Source organism: Rhineura floridana, chromosome 8, assembly GCF_030035675.1.
Source record: "Rhineura floridana isolate rRhiFlo1 chromosome 8, rRhiFlo1.hap2, whole genome shotgun sequence".
Taxonomy (NCBI): Eukaryota; Metazoa; Chordata; class Lepidosauria; order Squamata; family Rhineuridae; genus Rhineura; species Rhineura floridana.
In genome coordinates, this window is record NC_084487.1 from 1,507,621 (window position 1) to 1,526,450 (window position 18,830).

The 18,830-nt window shown below is 52.7% G+C and overlaps 1 protein-coding gene across 2 annotated transcripts; it reads right to left on the reverse strand.

Moving 5' to 3' along the window:
* Nucleotides 1–2,429: 2,429 nt before the first annotated feature.
* On the reverse strand, nucleotides 2,430–16,275 carry CHKB (choline kinase beta). Of its 2 annotated transcripts, XM_061637956.1 has the most exons (11): nucleotides 15,987–16,273; nucleotides 12,642–12,750; nucleotides 12,265–12,378; nucleotides 11,536–11,669; nucleotides 10,900–11,004; nucleotides 10,137–10,195; nucleotides 9,619–9,706; nucleotides 9,132–9,240; nucleotides 6,567–6,673; nucleotides 5,837–5,918; nucleotides 2,430–3,870 (listed from the first exon to the last, which is right to left on the reverse strand). In XM_061637956.1, exons 1-11 carry the CDS (start codon nucleotides 16,163–16,165, stop codon nucleotides 3,814–3,816), a joined length of 1,143 nt encoding a protein of 380 aa, XP_061493940.1. In that variant the 5' UTR covers nucleotides 16,166–16,273; the 3' UTR covers nucleotides 2,430–3,813. The 2 variants fall into 2 exon arrangements, with proteins under 2 accessions (XP_061493940.1, XP_061493941.1); XM_061637957.1 differs by lacking the exon at nucleotides 10,900–11,004 and having other exon boundaries at nucleotides 15,987–16,275.
* Nucleotides 16,276–18,830: the final 2,555 nt, after the last annotated feature.

The following is an 18,830-nucleotide window of genomic DNA, read 5'->3' on the forward strand; positions in this document are numbered from 1 at the left end:
TGGCATGGTGCGCCCTCCGTGGCTGTGGCAGAGCATCTGCCTTCCATGCAGACGGCCCCATGTTCAGTCCCCAACAGCATTCCCAGGTAGGGCTGGGTGACACTCCCTGCCCGAAACTCTGGAGAGCTGTTGCCAATCTGTGTAGGCCATACTGAACGATATGGACACAGGCTAGGATCCTGACATGCAAAGCAAAATAGCACTCTTTTGTCAGCCACAGCTGTGGTTCACAACCACAGGGAAAACGGTCTCCTCATTGATTACGTCACAACTTGCAAAGCCAAACCCTGGAAGGAAGCTCTGCTGAGTTCCAACTCAAATTGCGCCATGGGGCTGGCCCTGAAAAACGATACAAGCCCTGGGCTCCTTCTACGGGTGTTTATTCACATAAAGCCAGATTCCTGCATTACCACAAAATTGGCAAGAGCCCACGGAATGGGGTGGGAAGAGGGGCAAGCCGGTCAAGTGAAAGTGTGCAAGGCCAAACAGACGGACGGGGCCCAGCAGAGGTGACTTCCAGCACATTCCGTACTGTCTTTGCACAGGGACTGAGGAAGTCAGCCACTAGCCCAGTGGCAAAAGAGCCCCCTCTAGTGGCCTGCCCTGCCCTGGCACTTGAGTGGCAGGCATAGCCCAGCTTGCTTCAGTGTAACAGAGATGCACAGCCGAACTCCAGGGCTAGTCAGTTCGCATTACAGCGTGCAATCCATCCTTGGCCTCCCTGACCGACTCCCCTCCTTCAGCCTGCTTGCCACGCAGACCCAGGACTGTGGGTCCTGGAGGGCAGCTCTGATCCTCCTCTAACCTGCCAACGCTTTCAAAACAGAGGGCTTCTCACTCTGTCGTGGAGGTGGCCCTGGGGCACCGAGAGCACTCAGGAGCGGGGAGCCCCAGGCAAAGCTCGTTTCCGCTCCAGCCCTGCAAGGGGGGCAGCCAGCCTCATCGGTGAGCCATTCCACCGCAGGGAAGCACCAGCCAAAGAGAGGAGGAAGGAGCCCAGGTTATGGCCCGAGAGTGGGCCCTCCAGGGCTTGGGAATGGCCTGTTGCAGCCCCCTCTCTGGAAGCTGGGCTGGGGAAAAATATTCCCTATTGCACAAGCCTCGTGGATGAGCAGGTTCCATGCTTTCTACCTCCAGGGGACCCTCTCTCGGCCACCGCCTTGGATTGAGCCAGGCCATTGGTTCATCAGATCAGCATTGCTGGCACCGCTTGCCAATGGCTCTCCAGGGTTCCAGAGAGAGGCTCTTTCTCAGCCCTACCTGGAGATGGCGGGGAGTGAACCAGGGACCTTTTGCATGCAAAACAGATGCTCCACCTTCCTCTCCTTTCTTTCAGACTCTTCTAAACATAAAGACGCCATTTTCTTTGTCACCTTCCCCTGCATTTTTCTGGGTATGAAAAGATAAATGTGCATTTAAGCACAACTATCAACGGAAAAGAACATCAGAAGAGCCTGACTGCTGCATCGGGCCAAAGGGGGCCCAGCTAGTCCAGCATCCTGTTCTCACTGTGGCCAACCAGGTGCCCACAGGAAACCTGCGATCAGGACCTGAGCGCAACAGCCACACTCTGCCACCAAGGCAGCATCCTCTTGGCTCTGGTGGCATCGTTCCTGATCTGCATTATACACGCCAGTTGAGCTTCTAATATTGTCTTTTTGAACAACTCCCCAAGCATCTTGGAGTGATTTGCCCCATTTGGACTTTGCCTTTGCACTTCCTTTATTCCAGTCCCTTCATTTCGGGGAAGTTTCCTCTTCTGAAGTCAAATGTGATCAACACTGCTGCCACTTTGCAAGATATCCTGGGGGGATGAGGGGAGGCTTGGCTGGGGAATTGTTTAGGGGCAGAGCAATCCGCCTTGCATGCAGAAGGTCCCAAGGTCCGTCTGAAACCCTGGAGAGCCGCTGCCGGCCAGTGTAGGCAATACTGAGCTAGATGGACCAGAGGCAGACTCAGTATTAGGCAGCTTCCTGGTTTGGTCCTGATGCTGCGATTCCTGCTCTGCAAAATGTATCGTTTAGAAACAGTATTTTTAAATGGTGCAGAAGTCCTGCATCTTTTGCAGCGGCTGTTGTTTGGGAGAAAAAGTTTCTATTTAAACAACAGAACTGCTGATCTTGAATCAGAGAATAGCAGAGTTGGAAGGGGCCTATAAGGCCATTGAGTTCATCCCCTGCTCAATGCAGGAATCCAAGTTGAAGCATACCCCATAGTTCTGTATCTGCCAGCCAACAAGGGTGGAAAAGAAGCCATACTGAAGCCCCACCACCACCAGCCCGTCTCAGTCTCCCTCCCTCCCTGTTATACTCACCCACACACCAACCTTCAGAGATTTCACCAAAACACATTTGGTCTGCACATTTTCTAGAAACTTCTGTCATCCTCCCCTGGCACAGACCATACAAAGCAATCAAGGCAGACAGAGATAGGTTTCTGGTAACATGGAGTGCCAGGTGTTTATTGGTAATTGCAGAGATTACATTCCACAGTAATGCCAGGAGTGATGCCAGGATACAGAAGATCCCTCCTGAGAACAGAGCGGGAGGGCAGACAGGCAGCCCACTGATAGATAGCTTGGGGCAGAGCCCACGGCATCACCGGCGCCCCCTGCTGGACATTCGTAAAAACGCGGCTGCAACAAAGTCTATCTATAACAAAGACCAAAATGTGTCATTTCTTTCCTACTCCTCTCTCCGCAGCAAGCAGCAAGCCCATTCCCAAGAAAAAGAAGGATCTGGAAGAACCCCTTCTCTCCCCCGCAATAGGAGAAAATGGAAATGTGGCTGGTCCTCTCTGTGGACAGCAGGTCCAAATGCTTGTGGCAACCAGGAAGCCTGCGCAAGGTGGAGGGTGCCTGCAGGGCCTGCCCTCCAAGTACCGGCCTCACTGAACTACCGTTCCAGAGAGGCCCCTCCAAGTCAGCTATGACTGCATGTGGTGACTGAAGGCCTTCAGAGCACTGTGCTCCCTCATCGAGTAGTGCCATATTTGGGGCGGGGGATGGGGCAGAGGTGAGCCCACTGGGCCCTCCTGCTCTGCCTGCACAGTTCCCTACTGACATCCCAGCTCTGGCCTCCCACGTTTCCCTAAGATACCCCACACGAGCACGGATACAGTATTAGCAGATGGTGGTGGTCAGGAGGATGGCAGTGGCCACCCGAAAGCAGCAACGTGCAAAAAAGCAAGGAATGGACCCCCCTCCCCCAATGCCCCAAGGAAGGGGGCTCATCTGGCATTGTGTTCAGCAATCCCCCCCCATGACTGCATCCCCAGGTGTCATCATCTGTGTCTAGCACTGAGACAGGCAGGGCAGTCAAGGAGAATCAGTGGGAAAGTGGGGAGGAAAGTGGGAGACCTGGGGAAGGGCAAGACGTCTAGGGGAGATGCAGAAGGCCAAGAGGAAGCAGGTGGCTTTCTGGGGCACACACCATTCATTCCCCTTTGACCGCAAAGTGCAGAGGTCTATTTGTCCTCCTTCCCCCAAGGGCCCCACTTCATTTAGGGGCCTCCCGCCTCACCTGTCAGAAGCCATGCCTCAAACATTTCACTGACCAACATCCTTCCGATTTATGAGTACCTTACAGGGGCTCCGCAGCAAGCTGGCCAGCCTGGCATGCCTAGTATGAACCACCCCAGCCCATATTATAGAGTTTTTGCTGTAGGTCAAGAGCTGGCCAGCCAACCCTTCTGCATCCAGGGAAAGAGTTTGGTCCACGGGCAATGATGTCCCTTGAGATCCGTGTTGAATCGAGGTGCTGCCACATTAGCTGGGGGTGGGGGTGCTGGCTGTGGAGGCAGGCTGGGCCACAGTCAGTCACACAGCGCCTTCTGCTGGAAGTAAGCCTCAAAACGACACTGCGCGTATTCCTGGGGAAAAAGCGGAAAAGACAAGGCAGGCAGTGGCGTCAGGCACACCTTTGCCAGGGCGTGGGAGCCTGTCAGCATCACTCTCTCACACACACAACCTCTAGGATCATGCTGACACTGTAGACTGCAATCATCTGGTGCCACTTCCATCCTTTGGACCATTTATTTATCTATTTAATTAATTTGTATCCCGCCCTTCCTCCTAGCAGGAGCCCAGGGCAGCAACTAAAGCGCTAAAAACACTTTAAAACATCATAAAAACAGATCTTAAAATACATTAAAACCAAACAGTGTTAAAAACATTTAAAAAAACAACTTTAAAAAAGGATTAAAAATATTATTAAAAAACATATTAAACAATTCTAACCCAGACGCAGACTGGGATAGGTCTCAACCTAAAAGGCTTGTTGAAAGAGGAAAGTCTTCAAAAGGCGCCGAAAAGATAGCAGGGATGGTGCCTGCCTAATATTCAAAGGGAGGGAATTCCACAGGGTAGGTCCTGCCACACTAAAGGTCCGTTTCCTATGTTGTGCGGAACAAACTTCCTGATAAGATGGTATCTGCAGGAGGCCCTCGCCTGCAGAGCGCAGTGATCGACTGGGTATATAAGGGGTAAGGTGGTCTTTCAGGTATCTTGGTCCCGAGCTGTATAGAGCTTTGTACACCAAAGCCAGAACCTTGAACTTGGCCCGGTAGCAAGTGGGCAGCAAGAACATCGAAAGAGCCCACCTGCTGGATGAGGCCAACGGGGCCCCATCAAGCCCAGCACATCTGGTTCTCATGGTGGCAAAAGCAGCGATGCTCAGGTCTGACTCTGTGGAAGTTTGCCAAAGCACAGGACACACGCAAAATACATGTGAGCCTGGGCGCCTAGAGAGGCCAGTCTCCCCACTGTCATCCCCATCTCCCATGCCCCAGGGCAGGCGTCCGTCCCTCCCACTACGGACCCCTTTGACTCTACTTTGGCTGTGGAAACCTTGTCCAAGTGCCTGGAATCCGTGAGTGGGTGGATGGGAAGGAACAGGCTGAAGCTCAATCCTGATAAGACCGAGGTGCTGCTTGTGGGTGACAGGGGAAGGTTAGGTGTTGTTGACCTGAGGCTTAATGGGGTGAGTCTACCCCTGAAGGATCAGGTCCGCAGCCTCGGGGTTGTTCTTGATTCCAAGCTGTCCATGGAGGCTCAGATTTCGGCAGTGAGCCAGGCAGCTTGGTATCGGCTACACCTTATACGGAGGCTGCAACCCTACCTCCCTATTCATCAGCTCCCACTGGTAGTACATGCTCTGGTCACCTCTCAATTAGACTACTGCAATGCGCTCTACATGGGGTTACCCTTGAAAACGGTCCGGAAATTACAACTGGTGCAGAATGCGGCGGCTCGTCTGCTCACAAACAGCCGCCGCCGTGATCATATTACGCCAGTATTAGTTCATCTACATTGGCTCCCAGTTATTTTCCGGGCCCAATTCAAGGTGTTGGTGTTAACCTTCAAATCCCTATACGGTCTTGGCCCAGTTTACCTGAAGGAGCACCTCCAGTACCACCAACTAAGCCGCCTGACTAGATCAGCCACGCAGGGCCTTCTCTCAGTCCCACTGACGAAAACAGCTAGGTTGGTGGGGACTAGAGAGAGGGCATTTTCAGTGGCAGCCCCCACTCTGTGGAATTCCCTCCCGTTTGATCTTCGCCATGCCCCTTCCCTGGATATATTTCACTGAGCCTTAAAAACTTGGCTCTTTGGACAGGCCTTTGGGATCTCCGGGATGGGCTAAAATTGTTTAAAATTGTCTATTGATTGCCCTACATTGTTTTATACTGCTGCTATTTAAAATGGTTATTGTTGACTGCACTGTATTTTATTTTGTATTTATATTGTATTTTATCGAATTTTAACGTGTACGTCGCCTAGAGTGGCTTCGGCCAGATAGGCGACACAAAAATTAAATTTATTATTATTACTACTCACCAGGTAGCCAAAGTCAATGGTGGAGATCTTGGCCTGCAAGATGGACCACAACCCCCAAAAGAAGTGGGAGGCCCTTGTGAACCTGGAGGAGCAGAGAGGAGTCAGGGGAAGGGAGGAGGAGGGGCTCCCCCACTGCTCTTGTGCCCTGCTCAGGAGACCCCATATCCTTTCCACGCAGAGCAGGAGTAGGACACATGTTCCCCCCAACCCCATTCATACAAGCCGGAGACAGCGTGGGACCAAAGCTGCCTCGTCTGTGTCATATGGAAGGGTGCCAGATCAGGGGCACGCCATCTGCTTTGCATACAAAAGATCCCTGGTTCAATGTGGTGTGGTGGCTAGCGTGTTGGACAACTAGGACCTGGGAGAACAGGGTTCTAATCCCCACTCAGCCCACTATGAGGCTCACAAGGTGACCTTGGGCCAGTCACTGCTTCTCGGCCTAACCTACCTCACAGGGTTGTTGAGAAGATAAAATAGGTATAGGAGAACTGTGTATGCCACCTTGGGCACCGTTGGGTTATAAATGTAATAAATGAAGAATAAAATGAAGAAGGAACAATTCCCAAAGGCATCTCTGGGCAGGGCTGGGAAAGACCCCTGCCTGGAACCAGTCAGTGAAGGCAACACGGAGCTAGGTGGGCCAAGGGGTGTGACTCTCCTAGAAGGCGGCTCCCTGAATCCTCAAGTCCTGGAGCACTCCTGCTCCTCCTGCCACGCAGACACTGACCGGCTGATCTCCAGAAGCATCTCGCCCTCAATGCGCTCCTGTTCTTGAGGAGAGGGGGGCGCATCCTTCCCAGCTGCTTCCTCCAGGTAGCAGTGGATAAAGTGCAGCTGTGGAAAGATCAGTCACAGGATCAGCTGGAAGAACCGAGGGAGGGGGATTTGGAAGTGGCTGGCCTTGCCCCGTGCGGACCACCTTCCCTTTTGATCTCTGCGTTTGACTTCTTGCCTGCACACACATGCGCGCGCACACAGACTCTTCCAATTCCCTTGTGCTTTTAGGAGATCCACGGCTGTTACTTCCTGAGATACATTTTCCCCTCCCACTTTAAATAATAAAAAGGGTAGCATCGTCTCAGCAGACCTGCTGAAGTTAATAGATGCAACTTACTAAGTCTGTCGGGAATGCTTTGATTTGGATCCCTGCATTGAGCAGGGGGTTGGACTTGATGGCCTTACAGGCCCCTTCCAACTCTACTATTCTATGATTCTAATTTAAAAGGGTCTACTATGAGTAGGACTTAGTCAAATACAACCCAAAAGATTGATGGCTATTAGGTGAACATGCAGCTAAGCGCGTTTTATTGTGCTCTGAGAAGAACCGTCACGGAAGAGGCAGGCCGGACTCCCTGTCGAAAGAAACATCATTGCAATCTCTCCAGCCTTGAAGAGGAGTTTGTGCAAGGCCACCACGGGGCTGCTTTCCAGTCTTCCCGACCCTGGAGGCTCCAGCTCTCCTCCCCCCCACAAGAAGCATTAAGGCAACTCAATTGACTGGTTTCTAACAAACTTGGTCAGCTGACAAGTCAAACATTGGCCAAATAACCTGTGTCAACCTGGCCTCCTCCACATACTTCGGATTTCAACTTTCCCTGGCTGTGCTGGCTGGGGCTGCTGGGAGTTGTAGTCCAAAATATCTCAAGGGCACCAGGTTGGCAAAGGCTACACTGGAGCAACAAATCAGCACAAGTGCATAAGAGACTTTTGCTAGTTACATCTCCTGCCCCCCTCTGTATTTGCACCAAGCAAAAAACTTCCTTTTTCCCCTGGGCTTCCGCCCTTATTTTGAAGAGCTTTAGGTATCAACGGCCTCTTTTAATGTGGCAGGACTAGCAAGACCTGTTTTTACTCGTACTGATCGGTGTTTAGGGTGTTTGTGCTTGTTGTTGTAATGGATTTGTTTGGTATAATTTGTTTTAATCTTATTATTGTAAGTCGCTTTGGGTTGCTTTGCAAGGAAAGCAACAAAATAACAACAACAAGAAGAATAAACCACTTGATTAAAAGTGAAAGCTCATGCAATCTATGATAGATAATTAAATGTTATACAAACAGAAGCGAAAAGCAGTGACATACGAGGGACCCTAATGGCAGGCCCCAAAAGCTCCAAAGGTGTTTACAATAAAATTAGTTATTAAAAAAATAATGTATTATTTACAAAAACAAAACAAAAATACACACAAGAACTACAGAACAGAGAAGCCCTTTTCCAATGTGATTATGGGGTGACCTGAATGGACAGAGAGGGACAAAGTCTGCACAGAAATGGACGGTAACTCTCCCTCTCCCCCTCTCCCCCTCTCCCCCTCCCTTCCTCCTGCAGAGCTGTGGAGCTTTGGCTCCTAGGAGGAGTCTGGGAAGAGGTTTCAGAAAGGTGGCCCCGGCATCTTCCAGCAGGGCTCCTGCCACCCTGTTTGAAGGCAGGTGTTTCTGGAGTACACCCACAAACGAAAGCTAAAAGAATCTTGAAAGTTTTATGAAGCTGGAAGGACTGCACACAAGAGAACAAGCAACACGGACAACAATATTGATTCTTAATGTGTAACAATCTCTTCGCTTTCCTTGGCAGCTGATCCTGGTCCATCTAGACCACAACCTTTTATCCACTTTTGACTTTCTCCATCGCCATTTTCCGACTGGCTCCCTGCCTCCTGTCTTCCTCAAGCAGTCATTTCCCACACAGGGACACAGTACATCTCATCTCCCCCAAGTTCCCCTTTTCTTTCTTTCACCTAGACATGTGCCGCTAATTCCCCCCGCCCCACTGCATTCATAAATTCTTTATTTAATGGTCCAACCAGAATTATGTGCCAAGTGTCGCTTCTGCTTATTTTGTGATTTCAAACTGCTTTTACCTATGATTTTGTGTTAGCCCTGATATTAACCCTCTTTTACCTATATTTATTCAAAGTATGATTTATTAGCCACCGTATACGGATAGGCACATGTTACTCCAGTCCAGAGGTAGCCAATGGGGGGGGGGCTCCAAATGTTGCTGGATTCCAACCCCCATCTGCCAGCACGGCCAAAGGGCAGGGATGATGGGAGTCACAGCCCAGCAACATCTGGAGGCCCCCCATTGGCTACCCCGCTCTCATCCTACATCCTCCTTTTGCCATTGACACTGAGGAACGATTTGGTCAAATAAACAGGGGAAGTCTCTGGATCAATGCCTGACCAGTCAACTGAGAGGCGTCCCAGAGCTAAGTTGTGCTGCAGCACCACCTCCCTCTCCCCCCCGCCACGCCCTCACAGCTGCCGCTCCTCCTGATCAGCACCGGGCAGTTACCTGTTGCTCACGGCTGGGGTAGTTTTCTGGGCTGGCTTTATAGAAAGGCCACTGATCATGGGAATAGTTGTAAACCCATTCGCAGAAGTGATTAGCGATGTCGAAGCCCCTGTGGGAGGGAGAGGGAAACTGTAGAACTCCTGAGCAAAACTGACCAGACTCCTGCCTGCCAGCAACTAGCCAGGAATCCCACCCCACGCACACACACCCAATCTGGGCAAGCCCCTCCTGTGGGCCCAGCACCGAGGAATCGGGGGCAATGCTCTCGAGCGCCCCACACGGGAACGGGACCTTCTTCCTGGCAAGAGAAAGCCACGTCCGCAGGGGGAGGGCAGACCCACCGGCCACGCTTTTCCTTGACACCAATCTTGCCGTGAAATCTGGAGGCCTACCCAGGTGAGTGACTGTTGTGGCAGGCCCAGACCGGCGACCCTCGACCACCCCTTCCCTTCTCTCTCCCCCCTCCGGGCCCCCTCCCACTGCTCACCTGTAGTTGTAGCTGCTGTACTCAAAGTCAATCAGCATGAGGCGCTCAGAGGCGGCGGCCTCCCGCCCAGCCAGGAGCAGGATGTTCCCTGGGCGTGGTGTGGGGAGAGAGAGTAAGAGAACTAGAGGAGATCACGGGGAGCAAGGCTATCAATGGCTACTAGCCAGGATGGCCACATTCCACCCCCACTACATGCCTCTGAATACCAGTTGCTGGAAAACACGGAAGGGGAGAGGGTGGCTGTTGCCCTCAGGTCCTGCTTCCCGGCTTCCCATTGGGGTGTCTGGCTGGCCACTGCAGGAACAGGATGCTGACTAGACGGGCCCCCTTTGGCCTGACCCAGCTGCAGGGCTGACCTTCTTATGCCAGGAGGCGGGGGGGGCAGGCGTTGCCCTCATCTCACCCAGATCCTAGAAGGAGTGTGTGTGGCAGTGGTGGTGGGCTTGCCTTGCCTCTCTGAGCACCAGATAAGCCACCAGCATGAGCCTGGGGAAAAGATCCCCTTCAAGCACCCTCACCTTCTTGCACGTCATTGTGGCAGAAGACCACGGGGGATGGGGTGGCCTCCAGCACGGCCCTACAATTCCAGGAGAGAGAAAAGAGGGAGTTGGGGGGCAGGGGAGGTGGCACATTTGTAGCCCAAATAAACATCTTCCTCTACCACATCAGCCCACGGAGCACCAGGCAACCAATTTATCCTGCCACATTCAGAGGCCAGGTGCCTCTCACAACCAGAGGGTGAAGACAGAGTGTCCAACAGATCTATGGGGAAGGGCTCTCGTGGCTCAGTGGCAGAGCACCTGTTTGCAAGTAGAAGGTCCCGGGGTCAATCCCTGAGGGCATCTCCAGGTAGGCTGGGAGAGAACCCTGCCTGGAACCCTGGAGAGCTGCTGCCAGCCGGTGCAGGCAATACTGAGCCAGGTGGACTCCACCAGCTTGACTCAGTATAAGGCAGCCTCCTATGTTTCTATGGGCTTCGAGGGAGGAGCTTTTTCCCAGTGGTGCTGCTTGAGAGCCTCCTAGCTGGAGAGGGGGAGGAGGACGTGGCTGGGCCTTCTGCATGGGAGGGGGCTGCACTGTCTCTCTGAGCCAGGGGTCCCCCCTGGGTGGGCAGCTGACAACAGGGACAGGGCTCCCATCACGCCCTTGTGACTGCTGCCAAGAGGTACACCGCTGGCCTGATCCAGCACAGCTGTTTTCTGAGCACTGGACAGATGCTCAGGAACAGCCAGGGCCGAGGGACGCAAGAAGGGAGAGCCCCAGCAGCCCCCCCCTGCTCACCTGAGGCTGCACATTTCAGCCTCCAAGTTGTACGCCTTGAGCCTGTTGAGCTTCTGCAGTTGGGCCTCCTGGGGGAATGTCAGCTCGGAGATCTGCTTCAAGTACCTGCCGGCGGGTGGAGGAGACTCAGTCGCTCTCCGCAGCGACAGCCTCAACAGGTCTAGGAGGCCTCATCATGCCACTCAGGACCGCCACGGAGGGGACGGACCCTGCCGCAGACCTATACCTGCACCCCTCACCTCCCACACCCATTTTTCTTAAGGGCTTAAGGGTTTGTCCTGCTCTGTCGAGGCCGTCTTCTCTGAAGTTTGAGCAAACGATACAAATAGCCCAAAGGGCATTCTTAGGAGATTGCAACAAGCCCACAGAAGGGGATGAATGGGGCAAGGGCCACACCCTTTAGCAATCTGCAGACCAAAACGAGCCCCACAGTTTGTGGCCAGATGGCAAGGAGGAGTCACCACAGACACCAGAGCATCAGCATGATGTGCTCCCAGCGCCCCATCTCCTGAAAGGTGCATGGCACTCCCCAGACCCCCAACTACAGCTTACCCACAGTCACCAAGGGCAGCCCCATGCAGAGTGCGTGGCTGTGGCAGTCTAGCCTGGAGCTTTTGAAAGCAGAAGGGTAGTTACCTCTCCATTGTCCCAAACATCCACTTGGGCTCCTTGTTGAAGGGCATAACCATCCCATGGAAGCGAGCCATCTTCATTGCAATCTCCCCTGAGATGCGGGGGTCTGGCAGGTCCTCTGTGAGCAGGCGGCGGCTCTTGGGGTGGGGGTGGGGAGACATGGTAGGCATGAGCACCTGCCTCTTGCACACAGCAGATGCTGATTCTAGGGAGGTTCCCACTGCTAGCAAGAGTTCAGCTGGCGCATGTGCCACAGTGTGGGGACCCCTGCTGTCAAGCAGGCTAAACAAAGAGGCACAGAAACAGCACAGCAAAAAGAGACATTTGCCACACATCGGAGAAGAGGAGCCCTTGAGCCAGACTGGCGCAGGAAATGAAGGCGGGTCTTGACCTGGGTTCAAATCTCTACACAGCCACAACACCCAAAGGCTGACTGGCTCGTCAGCTGGGGTTTCTGTGAGGATAGCAAGACAGAGCTCCCTGAGCTAGTCGGGATGATTCTGGAGGCCACCCAGGAAAAACAGGCAAGGACCCGCAGGCAGCCACTGATGGGGAGGGAGGCCATCTGTGGTGTAGGCATGGGGCTGGAATCAGGCTCAGGAGCAAGAAAAAACCAAGGATCTCCATCCAGTGGGGCAGCCTCCACATAGCGAGGGGGAGCTGGAGGACATTCAAGAGCTTAGCAGGCCCCAGGCTGGCGAAGGAGGTCTAAGGAATGGTTGACCCTCTTACTGGGATATATTCCTCCAGGCGTCCCTGAGGGAAGATGCCATAGAGCCGTGGCCCCAGCGCCCGCTCGGCCAGGATGGCAAACATGACGCTTTCGAGAACCAGCGAGTCGACACCCTGTGGGAGAGAGAAAGGCGGTGGGGTGAGATTCTCCCCCCCCCCCACAAAAGACAGGAGCCATTGCACTGGCCTGGCAGGGAAATCCCCAAAGACTTCCCAGCAGGGAAGATGGCAGAGTGATGGCAAGCGGGGTGGGGCAAGCCTCATGACGGTCGCCCGAGAGGGACAGAACAGGCGAAAAAGCTTCAAGGTCAATCTGGCCACCTAAGAGACTGCGATCAACTGCTGTGGCCCACAGCACCAGGACCCAAAGATCTCACCTGAAGGATGACCCCATAGATGCGCAGGAGAATCTGGCGCGGCTCATTTTCTGTGGTTGCAATGTGATCCGCCAGAGTGCACTTGTAGAGGAGATTACTGAGCCCCCCGCTGCGGAGAGAGGGAGGGTCAGAAGGTGGGTGGGGGCAGTGTGAAGAGGGTCAATTTTAATTGGGAGGACAGGGCACATTATTGCCTTTAGGGGTCCTTTGTCCTGTCCTGTCTAGCAGGTCTTGCAGGAGAGCAAGGTGGAAAAGCTGCCCCACAAAGATGGCAACAAAAAGCCAATTTTGGCTGCTCCCTGAAATGTTTCCATAGCCCCCTCCTTACTGCCCACTTTTCTGCCCATCTTGCTGCTGTCTGGACTCCCAAGCCCCTGCGGAGCCACGCTGTGTGCCGGGCAGGGCTTTAGTGGTGCGTGAAGCCTGCATGGAATGCTTGGGGAAGGTTAGGGTGACCTTTGTTGTGCTCCATGCTGTGGGGCTGCTGTTTCCCATCTGATAGGCACAGAAGAAAAGCTCACAGGAAGGAGAGAGCAATTAACACTTTCCTCCTCCAGACTCCCTGTGCTCCCAGAGGCTGCAAGGGAACAATGAGTCATTCTTCTGAGAGCTGATCTGCCCCACTGCAAGAGCAGCAGCAAAGAGGCCGCTCATCCCCACAGCCGGCCTGGAGGCTATGCATCACCTTTTCCCAACCTGGTGCCTTCCAGCTGTTATTACCCAATAAAAATCCCCTGTAAGTTGCTGTTATCACATTACATCTACTATATATTTTGGAAAGTTTTTTGTCTATTTGCTTTGCATTTAGACAGTTCTTTACATATCACGGCAGCCAGTGTGGCACAGCGGTTAGAGTGTTGGACTACGACCTGGGAGACCAGGGTTCGAATCCCCACACAGCCACGAAGCTCCCTGGGTGACCCTGGGCCAATCACTGCCTCTCAGCCTCAGAGGAAGGCAATGGGAAACCCCCTCTGAGTACCGCTTATTCACAGGGTCTCCATAAGTTGGGATCGACCTGAAGGCAGGCCATTTCCATTTTTACATATCATAACCAACTTTTCCATGATGGTTCCTGAGATTAAGCAGTGGGACTTCATCTATGTTTGGATACAATTGCTTGTCATTTGAATAAACCTTTCAAAATTTCTCTGATATTAACCAAATTTTGCATGACAGTTCCTGGGATCATGGAGCAGGTTTTTATCTATGTTCAGAAACAATTGGATGCTATTTTCAATTAAGAGGGCAGACTGAACCTTTCAAATAGCACTTTTTTTGGGGGGGGGAGCGTTCTTAGAATTTCTGAGAAATGCTGGGTATGCAGCCACTAGGACAATATGCAATTCAGATGCTGGTACAAAGGAGCACCCCTACATTGGCGAGGTGTGGCTAGCTAAGTGACACATTAAAGCAGGCTGGTGGTACACACCCAGTCAGGAAGTGTGCATCTGTGACAACTCAGCCCACGCATGATCACAGTATACAGCAGACTTCTCCAGCCTCGTGCTCTCCAGACGTTCTGACCTACAACTCCTACTGGCCACAGCCAGCAACGGAACAGCCCTGTGGCAGCAGGATCACATCATGGTAAGCTCACCCTTCCAGAATTTACCTCGCTGCAAAACCATCAAAGTTAGTGGTCACCATTACAACTTGTGGCAGTGAGGTCCACTAATCTATCTATCTATCTATCTATCTATCTATCTATTATTTGATTTATATTCCGCCCTTCCTCACACCAGGAGCCCAGAGCGGCAAACAAAAGCACTAAAAACACTTTAAAACATCATTAAAACAGACTATACATTAAAACAAAACATCTTTAAAAACATTTTAAAAAAGCTTTCAAGACATTTAAAAAAAGGTTGTTGTTGTTATTGTTATGTGCCTTCTAGGATAGGTCTCAAATTAAAAGGCTTGTTGAAAGACGAAGGTCTTCAACAGGCGCCGAAAAGATAGCAGAGATGGTGCCTGCCTAATATTCAAAGGGAGGAAATTCCACAGGGTAGGTGCTGCCACACTAAAAGTCCACTTCCTATGTTGGGCAGAATGGACCTCCTGATAAGATAGTATCTGCAAGAGACCCTCACCTGCAGAGCGCAGTGATCGACTGGGTATATAAGGGGTAAGGCGGTCTTTCAGGTACCCTGGTCCCGAGCTATATAGGGCTTTGTATACCAAAACTAGAACCTTGAACTTGGCCCGGTAGCAAATGGGCAGCCAGTGCAATTCTTTCAGAAGTGGGGTGACATGTTGGCGATACCCTGCCCCAGTAAGCAGTCTTGCTGCTGCATTTTGCACCAGCTGCAGCCTCTGGACCAACTTCAAGGACAGCCCCACATAGAGCGCATTACAGTAATCCTTCCTGGAGGTTACCAGTGTGTGGACAACAGTGGTCAGGCTATCACAATCCAAAAATGGCTGCAGCTGTCTTACCAGCCAAAGCTGGTAAAAGGCACTCCTAGCCACTGAGGTCACCTGGGCCTCTAGCAACAAAGATGGATCCAGGAGCACCCCCAGACTATGGACCTGCTCTTTCAGAGGGAGCATGACCCCATCCAAAGCAGGCAACTGACCAATTATCTGAACTGGGAACCACCAACCCACAGCACTTCTGTCTTGCTAGGATTCAGACTCAGTTTATTGGCCCTCATCCAGCCCACTACCAAGTCCAGGCAGCGGTCAAGGGCTTGCATGACCTCTCCTGATTCAGATGTTACGGAGAAACAGAGCTGGGTATCGTCAGCATACTGCTGACACCTTGCCCCAAATCTCCTGATGACTGCTCCCAAGGGCTTCATATAGATGTTAAACAGCATGGGGGGCAAGATGGTACCCTGCAGCACCCCACAGCACAACCGCCAGGAGTCCAAAAGACAGTCACCCAATGCTATTCTCTGAGAGCGACCTTGCAGATAGGTTCAGAACCACTCTAATGGAGAAGTGCTTCCTCTGGTCAGCTCCAAACTTACTGCTGATGAATTTAATTGCATGACACCTTCCCCTCCTGGGCTTGACCCCCTCTATGGCAACTTATATGCAAGAGGTAGACTTTCCCTAAACGTGGAGGTTCCATTTCCCTCTCATGATTAATGAGAGCTGGTGATGGACCTATTCCTTCTCCAGGCGCTTGTGCTGTCCTTTTAACAGTGACGATGATGATGGAAAGTCTAAGACAGTGGCAGAGAGTTCCGTAAGCGCAGCGCTGGGAAGCACCGCTATTCTGCACTATACGGTCCGTGGGAGGGAAAGAGGAAGGAGCCTGCGGCAGCTGACGTCAGCGAAAGGGGGTGGGCGCGGCTATTGGGCGCATTACAGCGGGGCGCTCGGGGCGGGGCTCACCTGACAGGGACGACGCCGAGCTCTTCGGGCCCCGCCAGGCGGCGCCAGGCCCCGCCCAGGAATTCGCGGCACCAGAGGAAGGCCCGGAGGCGGGTGGGGCCGGGCACTGCCGGGCAGCTGCGGGGCGAGCTGGACACCGCGAAGTCTCCCCCGGAGCCGTCCGCCTCAGGCGCTTCCATCCCGTGATCCGCTCGGCCTCGCTGCCCGGGGCCGCCAATCACGGCTCCGCTTGCCTAGGGCCCCTGGCCAATTGCCGCACAGGCCTTCGCCCCACCCACCTACCTGCTCTGTTCCCGCCTATCGCCTCTCGGCCACTTGGGCGGCCCTCGCGCGGTTTCCCTCTTGCTCATTCGTGGCGCCCTCACTCTTGCGCGCGCTCTGATTGGTCCGTCGCCAATCGGAAGTCATCTGTGCTGCGGCCAATCGTTAGAATCAGGGGGTGAGTGGGCGGGGCAGCCCTGGCGCGGGTGGCATGTGCGCGGCTGCTTGTGAGAACGCGCCGGCGTGTCGGGCTTGGGGGCTCCCGGACGGACGGTGGGTTTGCTCATCCCGGTTAAGTCACTGTTTGGGGCCCAAAGATTTAAGGAGGGGCGGAGGGGGAGACATCTGCCGGCGTGCAGGCGTTGTTGGGCTCCTCGCAGCAGCCAGCCTGGCCGGAGGTCGGCGGGGGTGTAGTCGAGCAACATCTGCCGCCCTGGGCGCCTGCTGGGAGGAAGGGCGGGATATAAATCTGATAAAATAAAACTGGAAGGACGCAGCTTCCCTCTCACTGCTTCAGGGTGTTTAAAAATAATAATAGTTACTAAAAAGTGTGGCCACCTGACTCCTCCCCAAGACACACTCACACACGCCATTTCTAAAGAAAACGCTGGATCATCACCTTGTAGTGGTGAGTGGGCTTGTGTGTTCCAGTAAACCCTATGAGCGCTGCAACACTGGTTCTGTGGCAGACATGGAGGGGCCACTTTGGTAGGCACGTTGCTTTGCCAAGAGTTTCCTGGGACCTTGAAAGGTCCAGATACTCTTGAATGAGACCGATTATCTGGATCCATTTCAGTCCGGTTTCAGGCCTGGTTTTGGCACGGAAACAGCCTTGGTCGCCCTGTATGATGACCTTTGTCGGGAGAGAAACAGGGGGAGTGTGACTCTGTTGATTCTCCTTGATCTCTCAGCAGCTTTCGATACCATCAACCGTGGTATCCTTCTGGGAAGACTGGCTGAGTTGGGAGTGGGAGGGACTGCATTGAGGTGGTTCCACTTCTACTTGGCAGGCCGCCTCCAGAAAGTGGTGCTTGGGGAACATTGCTCGGCACCCTCGGCACCCTGGACTCTCCAGTATGGGGTTCTGCAGGGGTCAGTTCTGTCCCCCATGCTGTTCAACATCTACATGAAACCGTTGGGTGCGGTCATCCGGAGCTTTGGAGTGCGTTGCCATCACTGTGCTGATGACATGCAGCTCTATTTCTCCTTTTCATCTTCTTCAGGTGAGGCTGTCAATGTGCTGAACCAGTGCCTGCTTGCGACAATGGACTGGATGAGGGCTAATAAACTGAGGCTCAGTCCAGACAAGACTGAGATGCTGCTAGTGGGTGGTTCTTCTGACCGGATGGTGGATGTCCAACCTGCCCTGGATGGGGTTGCACTCCCCCTGAAGGAGCAGGTTCATAGCTTGGGGGTTCTCCTAGAATTATCTCTGTCACTTGAGGCTCAGGTAGCCTCAGTGGCATGGAGTGCCTTCTACCAACTTCGGTTGGTGGCCCAACTACGTCTCTATCTAGACAGGGATAACCTGGCTTCAGTTGTCCATGCTCTGGTAACCTCTAAATTAGATTACTGCAATGCACTCTATGTGGGGCTGCCTTTGAAGAAGGTTTGGAAACTGCAGCTTGTGCAAAATGCAGTGGCCAGATTGGTAACAGGGACCAGACGGTCTGAACATATAAAACCGATTCTGGCCTGCTTGCACTGGCTGCCTTTATGTTTCCGAGCTTGATTCAAGGTGCTGGTATTGACCTATAAAGCCTTATATGGCTTGGGACCACAATACCTGATGGAATGCCTCTCCCAATACAAACCCACCCGTACACTATGTTCAAGATCAAAGGCCCTCCTCCGGGTGCCTACTCCGAGGGAAGCTCAGAGAATGGCAGCAAGAGAGAGGGCCTTCTCAATGGTGGCCCCCAAATTATGGAATGATGAATGTGACGAGGTGCGCCTGGCGCCAACACTGTTATCTTTCCGGCACCAGGTCAAGACTTTCCTCTTCTCCCAGGCATTTTATCATGTGTTCTATATTGTTTTAAATTTTTAAATTGTGTTTTAAATTGTTTTTTAAAAGATGTATTTTAAATTGTATTTGTTTTTAGTTATTGTAAACTGCCGAGAGAGCTTTGGCTATGGGGTGGTATACAAGTTTAATAAATAAATACAGCCTATGGATTGTTCCCTTAAGAACATAAGAACATAAGAAGAGCCTGCTGGATCAGGCCAGTGGCCCATCTAGTTCAGCATCCTGTTCTCACAGTGGCCAACCAGGTGCCTGGGGGAAGCCCGCAAGCAGGACCCGAGTGCAAGAACACTCTCCCCTCCTGAGGCTTCCGGCAACTGGTTTTCAGAAGCATGCTGCCTCTGACTAGGGTGGCAGAGCACAGCCATCATGGCTAGTAGCCATTGATAGCCCTGTCCTCCATGAATTTGTCTAATCTTCTTTTAAAGCCATCCAAGCTGGTGGCCATTACTGCATCTTGTGGGAGCAAATTCCATAGTTTAACTATGCGCTGAGTAAAGAAGTACTTCCTTTTGTCTGTCCTGAATCTTCCAACATTCAGCTTCTTTGAATGTCCA

Bases quoted from the DNA above. Each gene is read 5' to 3' on its own strand.
- CHKB (XM_061637956.1), bottom strand. From the start codon at position 16,165: ATGGAAGCGCCTGAGGCGGACGGCTCCGGGGGAGACTTCGCGGTGTCC. The intron at 9,707-10,136 runs GTGAGGGTGCTT...CACCACGCCCAG, and splicing joins CCACAATGACGTGCAAGAAG to GGAACATCCTGCTCCTGGCT. The intron at 9,241-9,618 runs GTGAGCAGTGGG...TCCCTCCCACAG, and splicing joins TACAGCAGCTACAACTACAG to GGGCTTCGACATCGCTAATC.